General features: G+C 45.0%; 1 protein-coding gene across 1 annotated transcript in view; it reads left to right on the forward strand.

Moving 5' to 3' along the window:
* LOC144762934 (xanthine dehydrogenase/oxidase-like) overlaps positions 1–17,311 on the forward strand; it is a 575,825-nt gene that overhangs the window by 69,470 nt on the left and 489,044 nt on the right. The window contains exons 3-5 of the mRNA XM_078648235.1: positions 7,357–7,453; positions 14,306–14,414; positions 14,789–14,915. Coding sequence (XP_078504361.1) covers positions 7,357–7,453; positions 14,306–14,414; positions 14,789–14,915 — 333 coding nt within the window. The remainder of the gene's footprint in view (positions 1–7,356; positions 7,454–14,305; positions 14,415–14,788; positions 14,916–17,311) is intronic.

Consider the following 17,311-nt stretch of genomic DNA (forward strand, 5'->3'; position numbering starts at 1 on the left):
ACTATAGTTAAAACATGATTACAAATTTTTTAAATGAGGGCATTAAATAAACTGCATCACTTTTCAATATAAAAATGTCAACAGTTTAGAAACAGAGAAAATAAGTTAATCAAAAACCAAGTGTATAAGTACCATAGACTACTACGAATTCAGACAGATCAAACCCAGTATCAAGCATGATTATAATAACACTGATTTTCGCAGCTATACAGCATTTCTGTTTTTTTAAAACTCGCTGGTTTGCATATTATGTGGCACTCAAGTTGTTGGAGAAAACTCAGCGCAACTCTACATCTCCTGATCTTTCGGTTTCTCAATAGTGGAATCAAGTGCTGTTTAGTCAAGGAGACATAGAACTTGCAAAAAAATACAAATTGCAACTATGACTGGGGAGAGATTTCATTACACGGGGATAATAAAATATCAGTAGGTGCAAATTGCCTCTAAAGAAAACATTGGAGCCATCTAATTGATCCAGTTTGAAATTGTGTTAAAGGCGCCCTTTCCCATGAATTCTGGACAATACCAAGTGGGGGGCTACAGCATCGATTGCTTGAACAAGACAAAAGTCTCTGACGGAAGGTTTCATCAGCTCCGCCCTCTCTTGACAGTCTTTTCCATAATTGAGAAAGCAATCCTTTAGCCACTCTTTATCCCACTTAGTGATATTACAGGAGATGTCAAAAATATAAGGGCAACCTTAGGCCGGGGAGGTCTCTCTAATCTATCTGATCCATGGAATTTTGGAATCGTCATGACACCAGAGGCAATCAATGAGAATGAGACGATTAATGACGGCCTCTTTATTTAGCCAAACAGAGAACCATAGTAATAGTGTGGCAAGGCTAATTTGGTCCTCAACGTATTCTAGGCCAAGATCCTGATGTACAATGTAGTGAGAGGTGGACGGAGGAACAACCAACAGCAGCCGACAGACTCTGTTCTCTTAAGCTTGTGCCCGTGCTGCACCACTGTATCATAAAACCCCTGAGCCCGTGAATCAACCTCTGCAAGTGATCACCCAGAAGGAAACCATGATTCCTGCAGGCTGAGCAGGAATGCAGACACCTGGATCATTTTCCAGTCCAAGAAGTACCACCATGCAACCGAAGTTCATGAGTCAGATCCTGCAAACTGCAAGAAGAAGACACATCAAGCGAAGAAGTGGATCATGACATAGCCTGACACTGACCTCGTGAATGCGCCACATGCTCATGTATGGTGTTCTGCCAGATTGTTTAGGAGGCCAGTGCGAGTCATAGAGTGAAATTACTCGTGTAAGGGGAGCCGGCAAGCCCCATGTGGTAGTAGAAGGGAACAAAACTGTAGCGATTGATTCAAGCAAGGGGGTGGGGGCGATGTTACGTTGAGAGCACGAGATGGAAGTACGGGCAGCAGGAGCTAGGGGACACCAGGGGCCGTATTACAATAATTGCCCGGGGGTGCAACAGGTGTTTGCGCCCACTTTGCGTGCCCCTGGGGCACTTTGGTATTATAGAAGTGGGCGCAGATGCTTGTGCTTCCCCTCTATAATACCGATCTCATGGAAGGGGCGGAGGTGGTCCCTCTTTACAAGAAGGGAGTCAGAGAGGACCCTGCCAATTACAGGCCAATCAGTTTGATTGACGCAATTCAGAAGTTAGTTGGCAGGGTCCTGTTCCAGAGGATACCATTTTGGGCTGAGGACGGAGATATCCTCTCCCAGTATCAGGCGGGTTTAGGGCCAACACAGGAACGGTGGATCAGGTCTTCTGGCTTCTCCTGATATACTGGAAAGTTGTTGTGATCGTCAGAGGCAGTCTTTCCCTTGCTTTTATTGACTTAAGGACTGCCTTTCAACCTAGTCCCCAGGAAGAAGTTGTGGCAAACATTAGTAGACGTGGGTATCCCTCCACCAATCCTTAATTTATTGATCGTCTCCATGAGGGCAATTATGCACAAGTGAGATGGGGGTCCCAAGGAAATTTGACGGAAAGAAATCCAGTAAACCGGGGAGTACGTCAGAGCTGTGTGATGGCACCCACCCTGTTCTCCTTATACGTGAACGGGGTGGTTAGCTTTTTGCAAGAAGATCCAGCACAAACAATGTAGAAGCCTTGAACCATATTTGGACGTAATCCAGTCACCAAGAGACAGGGCGCTCTATTGCCAATTTAGACTTGGGTTGCTTCCGGTCCATGTGTTGACTGCCAAATGGCGCCTCCCGAAACAGATAACGGAAGATTGTCCTTGCTGTAGGGCGCCGAAGGAGAGTATTGCCCATTTAATGTTTACTTGTACGCCGTACAAAAAGGCAAGGTCTAGAAGGTTAACACCAATCTGCAAACAATTAGGTACTCTCGATCATCGCACTGCATTACGCATTTCAAATTCAGATGCGAGAACCCTCTTCGTTTGCGGAGTGGCCAAATTCTTGAGTTGCGCCGGTATAGTCAGGCATAAAGCTTTACGAAGGGCGACCAAACTTCACTTTACAAGCCCCATAGAGAACATACTATAGCACAAGATGAACGATTAAATATTGCTTGAATTAATATCTATGCACTGTCACTCATATAATGTACATCAGGTTTTACTCTTTTAAACCACACATTTTTTAACTCATGTTTTTATCAAAATGGAATATTCTATTATGTGGAAATATTCACCTAGATTCATCATTGTCCCGTTTTGCGAGTCCTTAATAGCAATTATTAAGGAATCGCTATTAAGGACTTGCAAAACGGGATTCATGTAGAAATCGCAATTTAAATTGCGATTTCTACAGCTTCCTTATTTGCGAATAGCAAATTGCTAATCGCAAATAAGGAATGACTCCCCATTCATTCCTATGGGCCCAAAGGCCCATAGGAATGAATGGAGTCACTCCTTATTTGCGATTAGCAATTTGCTAATCGCAAATAAGGAAGCGATTTCAAGGGTGCCAGGGGTGTCCAAAAGACACCCTGTAGCACCCCTGAAATGTAAATTTAGCCTGATGTTGCGCACACACATGTCCAAAGGACACGTGTGTGTGTAACATACCACTTAGAAAAATGCACTAAAGTGCATTTTTCTAAGTTTTCGCTATTTACCACGAAGTCAGACTTCGCGGTAAATAGCGGCCAGAAATAGCGAATTCGCAAATAATAAATGGTTAATGACTTGCATTTAAGGAATCTCAAATAGAGATTCCTTAAATGCAATTCCTCGCAAATATGCGATTTCGCAATTAGCGATTTTTGCATTTGGGATGATGAATCCTAAATGCAAAAATTGCGCTCGCAAAGGGCTAGATTCACGGAATCTGGCCCTTTGCGAGCCCATTTTTCAATGATGAATCTAGCTGATTGTGTCATTATGCCCCGACTTATCAAATATTAGGTATTTGATATGATATTTTATGGTACCTTTTATCTGTATATAGTATATTTTTAAAAGGCTTGTTTGATGCTTTTATGATACTTGTTATCGAAAAAAAGCAATATTGATTGACTGATTGATAATACAGTTAGCGCTGGCATACTTAAATCTCCAGCGCTATTAACAGAGGGTGTTCCCTCATTTGCATAGGTGCGTGCCCTATGCAAATGAGGGAATTCCTTTGACTCTGCGCTCGTGCCATATTACAAATGCGGGTGCAAAGTCAAAGGAGCCCTCAGGAGGTCCACTGACAGTGAGCCATTTAAAAGGTGGCGCACTATGTGCGCCCCCTCAGAGCAACCATCTCCATGGGGGAAAGGGGATCCCATGGACCACTCAGACATCCCCCTGCAGGCGGGTGCAGTCCCCAACTGCACCCGCCTGCAAGGAGATCTCTAATCCCATTTGAAAGTGCAGGCGGGTGCCGCCTGCACTGTGAAAACACGGATCGGCTGCTCCGGTTTTCCCATGAATATGGGGCCAGGAGGCAGTGCATTTACCATAATGGGGCGCATTGGCATTGTTTGCGCCTATTGCACCTTTTCAGAGGTGTGCCGGGCGAAAAAAAGCCAATTAGTAATACGGCCACTGGTGAACCCAAGGATATTGGACACCACATCTGGGCAAGGGGGTTCCACAAGAAGTGGGGGGATACAAAAGGCCCACTAAGGGAAGCTGTAATATTGTAATACTTTGCAGATGGTCAGCTCCACTAGACAGCTTTGAAGTAATGCCGGCTAGAGATGGGTGAATAAAGCACATGCTCTGGTGTCCGAGTAACTTATAAGAGGGTCACTTCATTCCACTGCATAGCCTGTGCTTGCAATACCTGGATGGACCGTGTAGTATTAATCATACCAACAAAAGACGAAGTATTTACCACGTGGTCTAAATACCTCCTGTTCTGAGTTTTCAACAGCAATCGAGATATTACATGCAGACATTTTTGTAACGCACCAAATTCCACAGTTTTGCCTTTTCCCTGTCTTTCTTACCCCAAAAAAATGTCAGAAGGTTTGAGCTTCCAGAATCTATCAGTGGAATACTGAGAAGTGTAATAGCTGTCACACAACTCGTAGTTGTGCAATCTTTTGTTTACACAGGGAGTGACATTTTTCCCTTACCTTGTTATGGCACTACTTGAGCAATCATAACCCTGAGTGATAAAGGAAAAGACTGTCACAGTGCTGTGTATTAACAGGATATGAGTTAATCCCTGTTTAAAGCTTACAGTGCGTAGGACCAGTGGCGTTTTCACTTTGAGAACATTACATTTAAACTGTATTAAATATTAACTGTGGATTGGCATGCTACAAGAACTATGAAAGCAGATTGCTCTGAAACAGTCACTTAGAAAAAATGCTCTTTGAGCTTTCTGATGACTCAAGTAAAATACTATTCCCACCACCAAGAAGGGTGCTAAACTGCGATGGTTTTGTGACCTCAATTGCGGTCGCAAAACATTCATACAAAGGTTTTGGAGTCCCTATTAGGAAGGGACGCCCTTGGCACGCCCCTTCCTAATAGTGAGTCGCTAACCCTATTTTGCGAGTCACTAATTGATTAGCGACTAGCAAAATAGGGTTAGTACATTGGGCTGACCTATTTTGCGGTCATAAAGGGGCTGAAATCCCCTTTGCGACTGCAAAGAACGGTCGTACATCTGGCCCTAGATCTCCAACTGAAGATGTCAGAAATTCTAAATTTCATCAGTTATTCAAAAATAAAAAGAAATTACGAATCTGAAATTAGAAGGATCTTTCGTTGTCATCATATGTATGTAAAATAGCATACATTAGCCATGTCCAGGACCACAGGTCCAGAAGATGTCCACAGCACACGTTACCACCAGCGACCACCATACTCCCACTGCCTCTCAGCACTTCTCCAAGGGCCTACTCCTGCCCAAGGGGCCCTCTAGTTGGCAGCAGGAGACACTCGGCTGGGATCACCATTCTCCTGCTCCACCCCTTACAATTGTTACACCATCTCTCCCAATAACTCTAGGTCACATTCCACATTCTCATCAGTTCTCACCCTTTTCAGCCTTCATTCCTGCAGCTCTGCAAGGCATTTGTGAAGTGGCGAGGGGGGCTCAGGCCTAGTCTAGTGATTGCTTTAAGTTGCTTTGCTAAGACCAGTTGCAGCAAAGCAAACCTATTCCTCATCTTCCTTCCTGTTTTGGCTATCGGTAGAAGACCTAGAAGACAATGTTGAGCTGTTAGCTCAAACCGGGTGCCTGTGACCCTTTGAATTATCCGCACCACCGCAGTACAGAAGGCCCTCAGCCTATAGCATCCCCATATAATGTGTAAAAAGTGAGCTCGGTTCACACTGCATTTAGTGCTGCCCTTTTTCCGAGCTGGAAATATTTTGTGCAGGCGCTGTGACAGTGGATAAGCACAGTGCAGGGAATAGAACTGGTGATCTTAAAGCGTGTATTACTAGCCGTTTCCTTCACTTGGGCACATGCTCGCTTTCACTCGCCATATGTAAGTTGCTCATCTAAGTCCGCATTCCAGCCATTGCGTACAGCTGTGATGTCAATACAATGGTCTCCCTTCAACGGCAGATACATTGTATTGAGAATTTGCGACTCCCCACCAGGAAGGTCGACCAGATCTCCCGGGCCATATGGGTGAGCTTGCAGAAATTGACCTGGGTCCACCAGGAATAAAAGGCCAGTCTCCTCCATAATAACAAAGGAGCAGTTCAGATAGAGATCCAGCATACTGTTGCATCCACCCGCCATCCTTTGGGACATGTTCATCGATGACTGTATGTGCTGAAAAGGTTTCGGCCACCAGAGAGCGAGAAGCCGAGCAAACGGGGGACTTCACCAGAGTCATTTCACTGCCAGTTCCCAGACAGTTGCCACCTGCCTCACTATATATGAGCTTTCCATCTGCACTCTTGTGCTGCTCATCATGTGTTTGGGAAGGTCATCCTCTCCACCAGTCCGGCCAGCAGCCGATTCTCCCCATTACTACCCTCCGCACACCATAACTCTGCATATTGTGGTAACCCAACCATATAGTACACCTGCAGATTAAGAAGTCACGGCACGCCCTAGTCAGGATCCAGATTCGAAATGTCCAGTTTAACTCTGCTTCTCTTACCCACCCACACCAACGACACCAGGAGGCTAGTGAGGGGTGTAAATTATTGAAAAATGCAGGAGGAAGGAGTTTTACATTGTGAGCCATGCAAGAAACACAATAAGTAGTTTTTTTATTAATCTCTGTCACTTTTTCACACAGAATTCTGGTTTACTAGTAGCTCAAGAGGTCTGTTTTTTTTGTATACATTTGTAATTTGTCATTTTTTATTTAGTTTTGTGTGAAATAATGTACATTTTCTTTTAAAAGTTAAAAGCACTATCCAGAATTGACTTATTAGGTGTTATTGTGTGCTCTGCGGAGTCCTGACATTGTAATCCTCACCCCCTCCATGAGTAAGCCTTGCACAGCTCTGCCTCACCCGCAGAGGTTGGTTTTAAAGATGGCACTTGATGCTATACACTGGTTGGACCTTTCTGTCAGATTGCAATGGTGTCCTGAGCACAGGTTTTGGATGTAGGACCTTTGCAAACTAGAACCAAACAAACATTGCCCTTGGCTTTCGTCACCCACGAAGACAGACACCTTGCAGAAGACACAATGGATATGCTTCAGAAGAGTTTGTTATTCTCTGTTCCTTATTGGCTGAAGAAGAGTGTCAGGTTACATGACCTTCTTCAAACCAATGGATGAAAATTTCATCCTTCCAGCTGTAATCAGAAGCCCATGTAGGTTGAGGGAAAGATTTGCGGCTCCTGAATACTGGGCCCTACTTCCCCTGAAGTTGAGTATTGTCTGCAGACCCAACTTATTAAAAGTATCGTATGTCATTTTCGTGAATATCCATTGTAGAAGATGATGCAGATGTTATTTACCTTAACTATTCTTCATCCAGTGGGTTTGCCAGGAACTAAGCTGGGCTGTCGAGAAGGTGGATGCGGAGCCTGCACTGTGATGATTTCTCGGTTTGATCACATCCAGAAAAAAATTATGTATCCTTTTCAAGTTGGTAAGTCTTCTAATCACAAAGGCCATAGACTGCGTGTGGAATTTAAAAGTTGAATAAGTAACAATAAATGTTGTCTTCGAAAGCGTAGTAAGATACAACGCCCACGAAGAGCAGACTAGAGCCTCTGGAGACACTACTGTCCAGACTGATAATCCAGTAGGAATGCCGGCTGGTCAACAGTAGAAACCAGGGCAACAGAACACATAAATAAACAATGTTAAAAGCAAACATACATGTTTACAAGAAGTACATAGCATGTGTATGGAGTGTGCATGCGCTATACAACAATTGGACAAAGCATGCATAGATAAAATTGGTAAATCTTCTAATCGGTTGGCTGGTCAACAGTAGAACCCAGGGCAACAGAACACATATATAAACATTATTAAATACTTACCATACATGCAATGTAATGGTATGCGTTGTAATGGTATGCGTTGTAAAGGTAGTATGCGTTGTAATGGAATGCGTTGTAAAGGTAGTTTTTAAAAATTTGTTGTAATGGCATGCGTTGTAATGGAATGCGTTGTAATGGATGTTGTGTTCTAAAAAATGCGTTGTAAAGGTATGCGTTGTAAAAGTATGCATTGTAACGTTATACATCCGTGTTCTGCTGCCCCAAATTGCGCTATTCACTGTAACATTTTTATCACGAATGGCGCATAATTACAAAAAGTGGTGTAAATGCAAATTTTTCAGGATTATCGTGTGATGTGAAATTCTCAAAATTATGTTGTTTAATTTTAATTTTACCCAGGCCTAATAATGTGTATTTTAGGCTCTACCCCAGTGTGTTTGTGAGTTTGGAGTTACCTATTGTAGGAACTTCATGCACATCTTCTTCTTCTTTCGTAGTGTCAATTATTGTGCATCTCATAGAGCGCATGGCTACCCCCAACGGGAGTGTCCCAGCGCTGAGCAGAAAAAAGGCAAATTAAAATTGTCTCATACACTTAGTGCTAACTTTGTAAAAGAATGAGTGTCAGTGCTCGAAAGTACGCTCAGAAGCCCACGGCCAGTGCAATAAAATGTCAGCACGCCAAATACCTCGGTTGCCCAGCCTAAATTCAACGTCCTTCTTCTTTAATCCACTACCAACACTCCCTCCCTCTTTAGCTCACTCTTACAAGTTAATTTTTTCACCCTTTGTGGCAGTTTCCCCATCTTTCTCTTCCTATGTATTTCCGCTTTCTTTTTCCCTCTCTTGCTTAATGTTTGATGCGGAAAAATAAGTGCTGGCTCTCAAAAATGAGTTCCGATGTTCCCCACCGGCAGCGGCATAGTGTGGGTTGCCAGCGCCCAAGGTAAGGCAAGTATCCTTTCACTTTTATTTTACAATTTTGTGCCCTTATTTAAATTTTGCACCCCTACAATTGCCCCTAAAAATGTTGCGCCCGATACAACCGCCCCGTGGCACCCTCCTCACGCTACGCCACTGCCCACCAGCAACCACCAGCTTAAATGAAGCTCTGCGTGCACTGTTTCTAGCACCATGGTGCTTTCCACCGTGTATTCTGTTACTGTGGGATCTTTTGCGTCTCACACCGTCTCTTTACGCAGCTTTTCTGTACTGGGCTGGTGGTGCTGTGTTGGTTGAGATCATCTCTCGATTCTGTTGTGTCAGGACCTTAATTATTAAGTGTCCCGACATGTGAGCAAAAATCAGGCCTTTTGGTTGCATGCAGAGCGGGCCGGCCACAATAATAAGAGCACACAGTTTTGGTGGTTTTCCTTGCTCACGTGTGCCGGCTCTGACTCCATGCGCATGCGCAGCACCAACAGCATAACGCGGGTGAAACCAAAAACAGGACGTATTCGGGAGAGGCCTCAGATTACCCCCATGACTAATTATTATGATGGGGAATACCTAACTTCAGATATTGTGATGAGCGATACAACATTCCTCCCAAAAAATGAATTTTAGCAAACAAAACAAAACCTTAATGAGAAGAAATTTCCACACCATCATAAGATATGTCAGCTTATCAAAAGTTAAGCCATCTCAGGTGCAGTTCTAGCAATGATAGTCCCATAGTCTACTGGACGGCTCACGGTTCCGTCTCAGGTTATATCAAGTGTGGTTGTCCCGGTAGTCACTGTCGTCTTCCGTGATCCCAGTAGCCCCAGATGAACCTCGACTGACATCAGGAGACTGTGAAGATGAGTCCAAACCTCCAGCTCTTGGTGCTTTAACATCAGTTTCTGACCAGCTCTCCCTTCCTTGATCTCCATCCTGGGGACTCAGCTCCGCTTCAGGAAACCCATGATACTTCTTGAAGGCTAACACATTTCGGGTGACCAACTCCAAACCTCTTTTGAAGGTAAGTTGCGTACCCTGAATTTGGGCAATGCACTAGAGATCTTTTTCAAACGGAAGCCCGAATTTGCTGCCTGGATGTCTGTTTTGGATCAGGACCAAGTCTCCTATTTTAAGACGTGAGACTTCTGCTCTGCGCCATTTGCTGACTTGTTCATTCGACTTTTTTCTCCAGCAATCAACAACACGATCGTGTATTCCCTCTGGAACCCATCATGAGTGATGTGGAAGAGAATCACTCACAACTCTCCCCATTGATAGATGTCCTGGAGCACGACCAGTGGATGTGTGGGGAGTCTGACAGTAATCTCTAAGAAAAGAATATATGGATCGTTCCACAGAGTCACCATTTGCCACTTCCATGCAGATAACCTTGTTTAAAGTCCTCATGAAAGGCTCAGCTTCTCAATTTGTTTGTGGCCATGTTGGTGTTTTCTTTTTGTGCACAACTTCTAGTGATGTCAGATATGATGCAAATTCCTGCCCCTGGAAGGAAGGACCATTGTCAGTTTTTATCTCTCTGATAAGTCCATGGGTAGACATTACCTTTTCCAGCTTAGGTATAATATCTCCTGCGCTCAGTGATAACACCACCTCAACCTCCGGATATTTCGAATAGTCATATATCACTACCATGGAATGTCTCCCATCAGGGAGGCTTCCAAAATCCATGCCCACACTCATCCTTGGGCCTTCAAGGCAATCGGCGCTGGAGAATTCAGTTCACCAGTAGCTTGACAACACGGACACGATCTCTCTACCTCGTCAACTTTGTCGTCCATCAGAGGGAACCAGACCTTGGCTCTGAGTCTCCCTTTAGTTTTCATCATTCCTTGGTGACCAGCATGAGCTAAACCAACAACTCTATCCACCAAGGTTGAGGGTATGACCAGTCTGGTGCCTCCGAGTAAGCACCCATTTGGATCGGCACTCAGTTCATGCCTCACCTGATATAGGCTTCCAATCACTTTCTGGGCCTCAGGAGTGAATGTTACCCCTTGACATCTGAGAACATGCCATTTGTTGGTTTTCACTACCTCCAACGCTTTCTGTAGACAGTCATCCTGAGATATAGGCAACGGACATGATCGATCTGCTGCATAACAAACATATTCTTCAGTTTCTTCTGCATCCTCCATCTTGCTAAGCATAGCTTCTCTGGGATGACGAGACAGATAGTCTGCTGGGTTGCTTGATCCTGGGTGGTATTCAATTTTGCAATTGTATTTCTGCAACTGCAACATCCATTTCTTGAAGAGAGGGGGGCTTTGGCGTGGATCCTGTGAACAACTGGATAAGCGGTTTGTGGTCAGTTGCAACCAGGAATGGTTTTCCATAGACATATAAGTGAAAATGCTGGCACCCCCAATGCACGGCACTCGCCTCCTTTTCAATTTGTGAATATCTTTGCTCTGTAGCAGTCAATGACCTACTCGCGAAGGCCACTGGAGCCCACTCATTTTCTTCCCTTGGCCGTTGTAGAAGGACTGCCCCTAATCCTTTTGGTGTTGTTGGGGTTCAAAATATCTCAGCGTGGTGGTGCTCGAGAGTGCGTCCTTGGTAGCCTTGAAGGCCATCTCTTGTCCAAGACCCCACACCCACGGAACAGACGCTTTGGTCAGCTCTCTCAGTGGCGTGGTCAGCGAGGATAGGTCCTTGATGAACCTACCGCAGTAGTTCACCATCCCCAGGAAGCTGCGCATTTCCATCACATTGGTGGAAGCCAGGGGTTCTTTGATTTCCTTGACCTTTTCATGGTCCAGAGCCACTCCTTCTGCTGATAATATGTACCCAAAGAACTGTAGCCTTTGCTTAAGGAATTTTCATCTGTCTCTATGTAAAGTGAGTCTGGAGTCTTCTATCCATTGGAGCACCTGCCTCAGCTGACTGGTGTGTTCCCGTATGGACTTTACTTGGACAAGAATGTCATCACTGACATTAACTACTCCTGGGAGTTCCGCGAGAAGTTCTTTGATGGTATTTTGGAATACCTCCGCTGCACTCGATATCCCAAAACGCAACCTCTTATACCGTCGCAGGCCGACATGCGTGGAAAATGTTGTGATATATCGGCACTGTTCTATGAGAACGAGTTGATGATACTCAGCCCGAAGGTCAAGCTTTGAGAACCAGCTGGCTGCAGTTAGTTCCCCTATCAGGTCGTCAATGGTTGGGGTTAGATGTCTTTCACGCTTGATTGCAGTATTGGGAATTCTCATGTCCACGCAGATCCTTACTTCCCCCGGCTGTTTGGGCTTTCGCGCGACCACAATCGGGGATACCCAGGGGGTAGGGCCTTCCACTTTTTCAACGATCCCTGCTTCTACGAGTTTGCTCAGTTCCTTTTTGATCAGGGGCCTCACGTGAAATGTGACTCGCCTGTGCCGAAGGGCGACTGGTTGCACCGAAGGATCAGTGTGTAGATGTATCTTTTAATCATGTAAGCACCCAATGCCATCGAACACTTTTGGGAATTCCTCCAGGATTTGACTCACTCCTCAGTGTATTCCGAAGGCAAACATGCCGATGCCCTGAGCTTCTGCTGACTTACACCCCAGCAACATTCCATGTCCTTCTTCCGTCACATACACTAGTGCCGCCACCTCTTGTGTGTCGTAGTCAATGGTGGTCCTGAACTTCCCTGGGATGGCCAGGGGCTAGGTTTGACCATACGCAAAAACCTTTATCTTGGCAGGTATTAGTGTTGGAGAAGGTGTCATCTCTTGGTAGGCCTCACGTGACAGGATGTTTATGTAGCTCCGGTGCCTACGATGGCTGTCGAGGGGCACACTCTTACCAAGACTTGACATTGTGGCAGGTGATCCTGTGCCGTAGATGCTGACCCTACAGTAAACACCGAGTGTACTGTGTGTTCTTCTCGATCGTCATCATCCATGTCACTGTTTTGTTCCTGAGACTCTGGAATCATGTTCACTTGGGGTCTCGCGCTCCACCCATTCCTTCCACCTCGGGGCTTGAGCAGATGGGGCCCCTTTTACCATGAATGGCTCTATGGTAGGGATATGAGACATGTTCTGTGTGCTACCCTCAATGGTATATCACCCTGGGCGATGCTTGCTGTGGCCAAGCTGCTATGCAGCAGTGTGGGTGTCTTATGCGCTGATTTGCTGCTACTCACTGTTTCACTTTTGACTGTGCCTCCACTGTATCAGACGCCTCCAGCCTAATCTGCAGCCAGGATACAATGGTGGCGCACCCAGTCCGTCCAGTCCGTCCAGACTGTGCTATGTGCAGTTCCCACCTTTTCACGGGCAGTGGGTGGGCGTGGCACTTCAATCAGCACGAGCACCATGCACATGTGAGAATGTGCGCAGCCGCCGCCTACAGCCACGTGGTCTCTTCTACACCCTTGTCGTCAAATGTTGGGTTGGGACCTTGATTATTAAGCGTCCCCACATGTGAACAAATATCAGGTCTTTCGGTTGCATGCAGTGTGTGCCGGCGGCAATAATGAGAGCACACAGTGCTGGTGGTATCCGTGCTCGCGTGTGCCAGCACTGATACCGTGCACACGCGCAGCACCATTTATTCAACACACCCACATAATGCGGGCGGAACCAAAAACAGGGACATATTCGGGGGAAGCCTCAGATTACCCGAATGACTAATTATCACGATGGGTAATACCCAACATCAGATATCCCGATGAGCGAAAAAACAGATTCCATGCCATATTTTCTTGGTGGAGTGTGACACTCGCCTCTCTGTTTTTCCAAAGAGTTGTCTTGTTTCTTTGATCCTTCCTGTTATTGTGAATAGCTGTGCTAGAACTCTTTTCTGCAGCACTGCTTCTCCTCTTTGGTAGACGCGGTGCCCGGGCTTCAAAGGTCTTATTGGCTTGACCTCAGACTTGTGCTCCTCAACTGCTGTGCTTTGGTGCAGCAGTGGTCTCAAGTTAATGATGGCATCAGTGGCTGCCGAGATGACAGTCACAAACTACAATTCTTCATTCTGAAATTCTCCATGTTACTGAATCCCAATATCAGACCATCATATGTTCATTCTTACAATTTTCTGATGATCAATTTGCGAATAAGTAAATGTTGCAAATCCTGAATCGCAAATGTTATGGTCATACATGTGAGTCATATGTGACAGGGCTCTTTTTACATTAATTTAAAAAAACGGCTGACATTCTATTAAATGAGCTGACTATAATCTATCTCCTTTTCTTTTATTGCATTTGCATTTTTTAATCTTTATGTATTAACTGCTCTATTCGGTTGTATCTTTATTCTCTAATGATGGATAATTGTCTTTTTAATTGGTTTGCAATAAATAGAATAAAAAATTGAACTTATATACAAAGTATGACAAATTAGCAGTTTTAGTTGTGATTTTGATTCAATCTTTATGGGCAGCGCAGCTTACATATATATCATAGACCGACACCCAGGAAAGACCCAAGGGTAAGAATTTGCCTTCATATTTCATCCTTTCAAATAAAAGAAGTCATGCATAGTACTACTTGTTGCCGACCTTAACTCCCAGGTCTAGCCACTATTCAGCTAATGCTTGCTTGGCGCCTGTCTGTTCGCTACACCATGTCGCTGTAACCACGGTGGAAGGAATCGGGAGTACAAAGACAAGACTGCATCCAGTCCAGGTACTATTTACGTAGCATTCAACTTTATTGCATTTCAATACAGATAATGCTTCTTCACTATATACAGTTGCAACGACTCTGGAATCTTCAAGCTTGAGTAATTACTCAAAACATCAACATTATTTTTGGTTTCAAATTGTGAGATTTGTATAAATGTTCATGAGTGTTGAACATAAAAAGGAAAGAGAATATAAGTAAATAAAAAATGTTTCGACTTTCAGACACACAAAATTTGCCTTTTGATTTCTACTGCACACAGGGTCCTTGCGGTGGTGCATTTAAATTAGAACTACCGTAAACCATCAAGGTAGGAGTTAAGTCTACTCTACAGACAACCAATGTAGCGTTGATTTCAATTGTGTTTCTGCTCACAGGAGAGAATTGCAAAGAGCCATGGCTCCCAGTGCGGGTTCTGCACTCCTGGATTTGTCATGTCCATGTACACCTTGCTTCGCAATTCACCGGAGCCGACTATGGAGGAGATTGAGAATGCATTCCAAGGTAATTGCATGAGCTTGGCCCACAGGTTTAACATGTTGGGCCCCAAAGTGTAAGTTTACAACTGTTTGCTATTCACAAAGGCATTCTACTAGTAGTGCCTTTACGACTGTGGAGACTCCACACATAAAAAGATAGGACAGTCCTAAGTGTAAGTTTACCATTGTGAATCAGGTCCTTCATTAGAATATTGACAGTGGAAAAAGAACACAATTCAGAATGGTTTATTAGGCTGTTGCAAGGGTTTAAAATGGTACTAAGGGGCCGACTGCAAACACCCCCTAATGTCGGCTCAGCTGATAAAGGGTATTATGAGATGAATTAGGATTACAAGGTCTGCGGTGACTCTGTGGATCTGTGGTATTTCATCCTAAAACTCGGTGTGGAGGCAGGTGGTATTTCCGTTAGAAATACTCAGGAAAAATTAGTAATTGAGAAGGTCTCCAGCGGTGGCCTCTCCATTAGGGTGGAGGAGCGCTGCCCCGCAACCACCAGCTGCAACAAATAAAACGATAATAAAACAGGTCTCTAACCCGTTTTATCAAGGTTTTTTTAAATACCTCCGGACCCGCCTCTAGTACTCTGACAAGTCTTGGAGCGGATCCAGGGGGGGTAACACTGTGGTGGGGGAGTGCACTGTGCATGAGGTGTTTGGCTGGCATTTCAGGCCGACCAAACACCTCATGCGCAGTGTAGCTTTCTTGAAGTGTCATGGTTGACCCAGTGCAGTCTGGGAGCCTGTCCCAGAATCAGTAAGAGTGGGACGGCGCAGACTGCGGAGAAGGCGGCGGCGGCGATCAGGTACGTTTATTTCCTTTATAATTGTACATTTATTGCTCCCCCTGATGCCCTCCCATGCCCTGCCCCCCTTACCCCCCAGGTCTCTTCTCCAGCCCGTCCCGCCTCTTTGGCAGGGGACGGGCGTAAATGCTGGGATCAGGACCCCAGTGATCCCTGTTATTCGTTATCTCAAAGGAGCTTTCAGGGTAACTTCTATGTGAATGTGCTCTATTTACACTCCTGGTGTGTTAATTCTGGATATCCTCAAGTTTTGGCATGGATCCAACCCTCCTATGGTTGCACCAGGCACCTCTGCAGTACAGCAAGCTGCTTTCAAACATTGTGACAATCTCTGGCAAAGCTGAAATGAATTTATGACTTGATTGTTTCCCAACTAACACCTACTTAGCATTTTTGAGGTAGATATGGAGATAACATAGAACGCATGAGCTGGAAAATTGCACCTTGTGCATGGTAAGAAACAACATGCAATTTTGAGTCCAGTAATCATCAGATGGGTACAGTTTCATACCAATCAGAGCAAAAAAGAGTAGCACAATATTTTGAGAGATGATTCTATAATGTCTGAGGCTGCCATTCCCAGACTAAGCCCATAATATTAGTAAGTAGTGCTCTATAGAAAGTTTTAAAAAACTGGGACATTATTCTCAGTGGTGTATTAGTAGAAATGCTTCATTTTGGAGTTGGCTGTTGGTTCTAACTGATAGTTCTGACGGAAGCAGGAAAACACTTAAGGCCTGATTATAAGTTTGGCAGAGGGGTTACTCCATCATAAACGTGACAGATATTCCGTCCGCCATATTATGAGTACCACTATGTTCTGTTGGATATAATGGAACTCGTAACATGGTGGGCGGGATATCTGTCACGCCTGTGATGGAGTAACTCGTCCACCAAACTCATAATGAGGCCCTTAATCAGAGACTGAAGCAAAAATATAATTCCATCTGGGACCTACGAACGTTAACTCCTTCAACAGAGTCCCCAGCAGAAGGTAAGAAGATTGGAGACGCATGGGAGGGAGCGGGAGGTACGGGCGAGTGATCACGCGGGGAGGGTGGGTCATGCAGGGAGGGGGGGTTTAAATAATAATAAAAAAACAGCTCCTGCTTTCCTGCCTCCTCAGGACCAGGATGCAGGCAGCTTCCCTCCCATTCCCTAAGCCAATCACAATGCTGCAATGGCAGGGTTGTGATTGGCTGAGATGCCGACCGCACATGCATCTATGGGGAGGCTATCTTCTCCATGTCGGCTGAGAAAATGGAGAGTGTGCATGACTGGTTTGGTCGGCCCCAGAGGGCCAACCAAACTGTCAGGGCCCGCAACATTGGGCTAGCCACTCCTCCCCTGCCCTCAAACAGGACTGTCCACCCGGCCATCTCCAACCAAACCCTTATTCTGCTTTCTTGCAGTGTGAGAAGCATAAATATAAAATGGTATTTGTAATACCATTTTATATGTCTGCTTTTTGCACTGCGAGAAAGCAGTGGGGTGACACTCCTCTGCCCACATGGAGGACTAGCCCCTGACCTAGGGATGCAAACTCCTTTTACATTTTGTTTTCTCAGGAACCTGTAGCAGATAAATACTTCAAATGC

Source organism: Lissotriton helveticus, chromosome 6 (genome assembly GCF_964261635.1).
Source record: "Lissotriton helveticus chromosome 6, aLisHel1.1, whole genome shotgun sequence".
Lineage (NCBI taxonomy): Eukaryota > Metazoa > Chordata > Amphibia > Caudata > Salamandridae > Lissotriton > Lissotriton helveticus.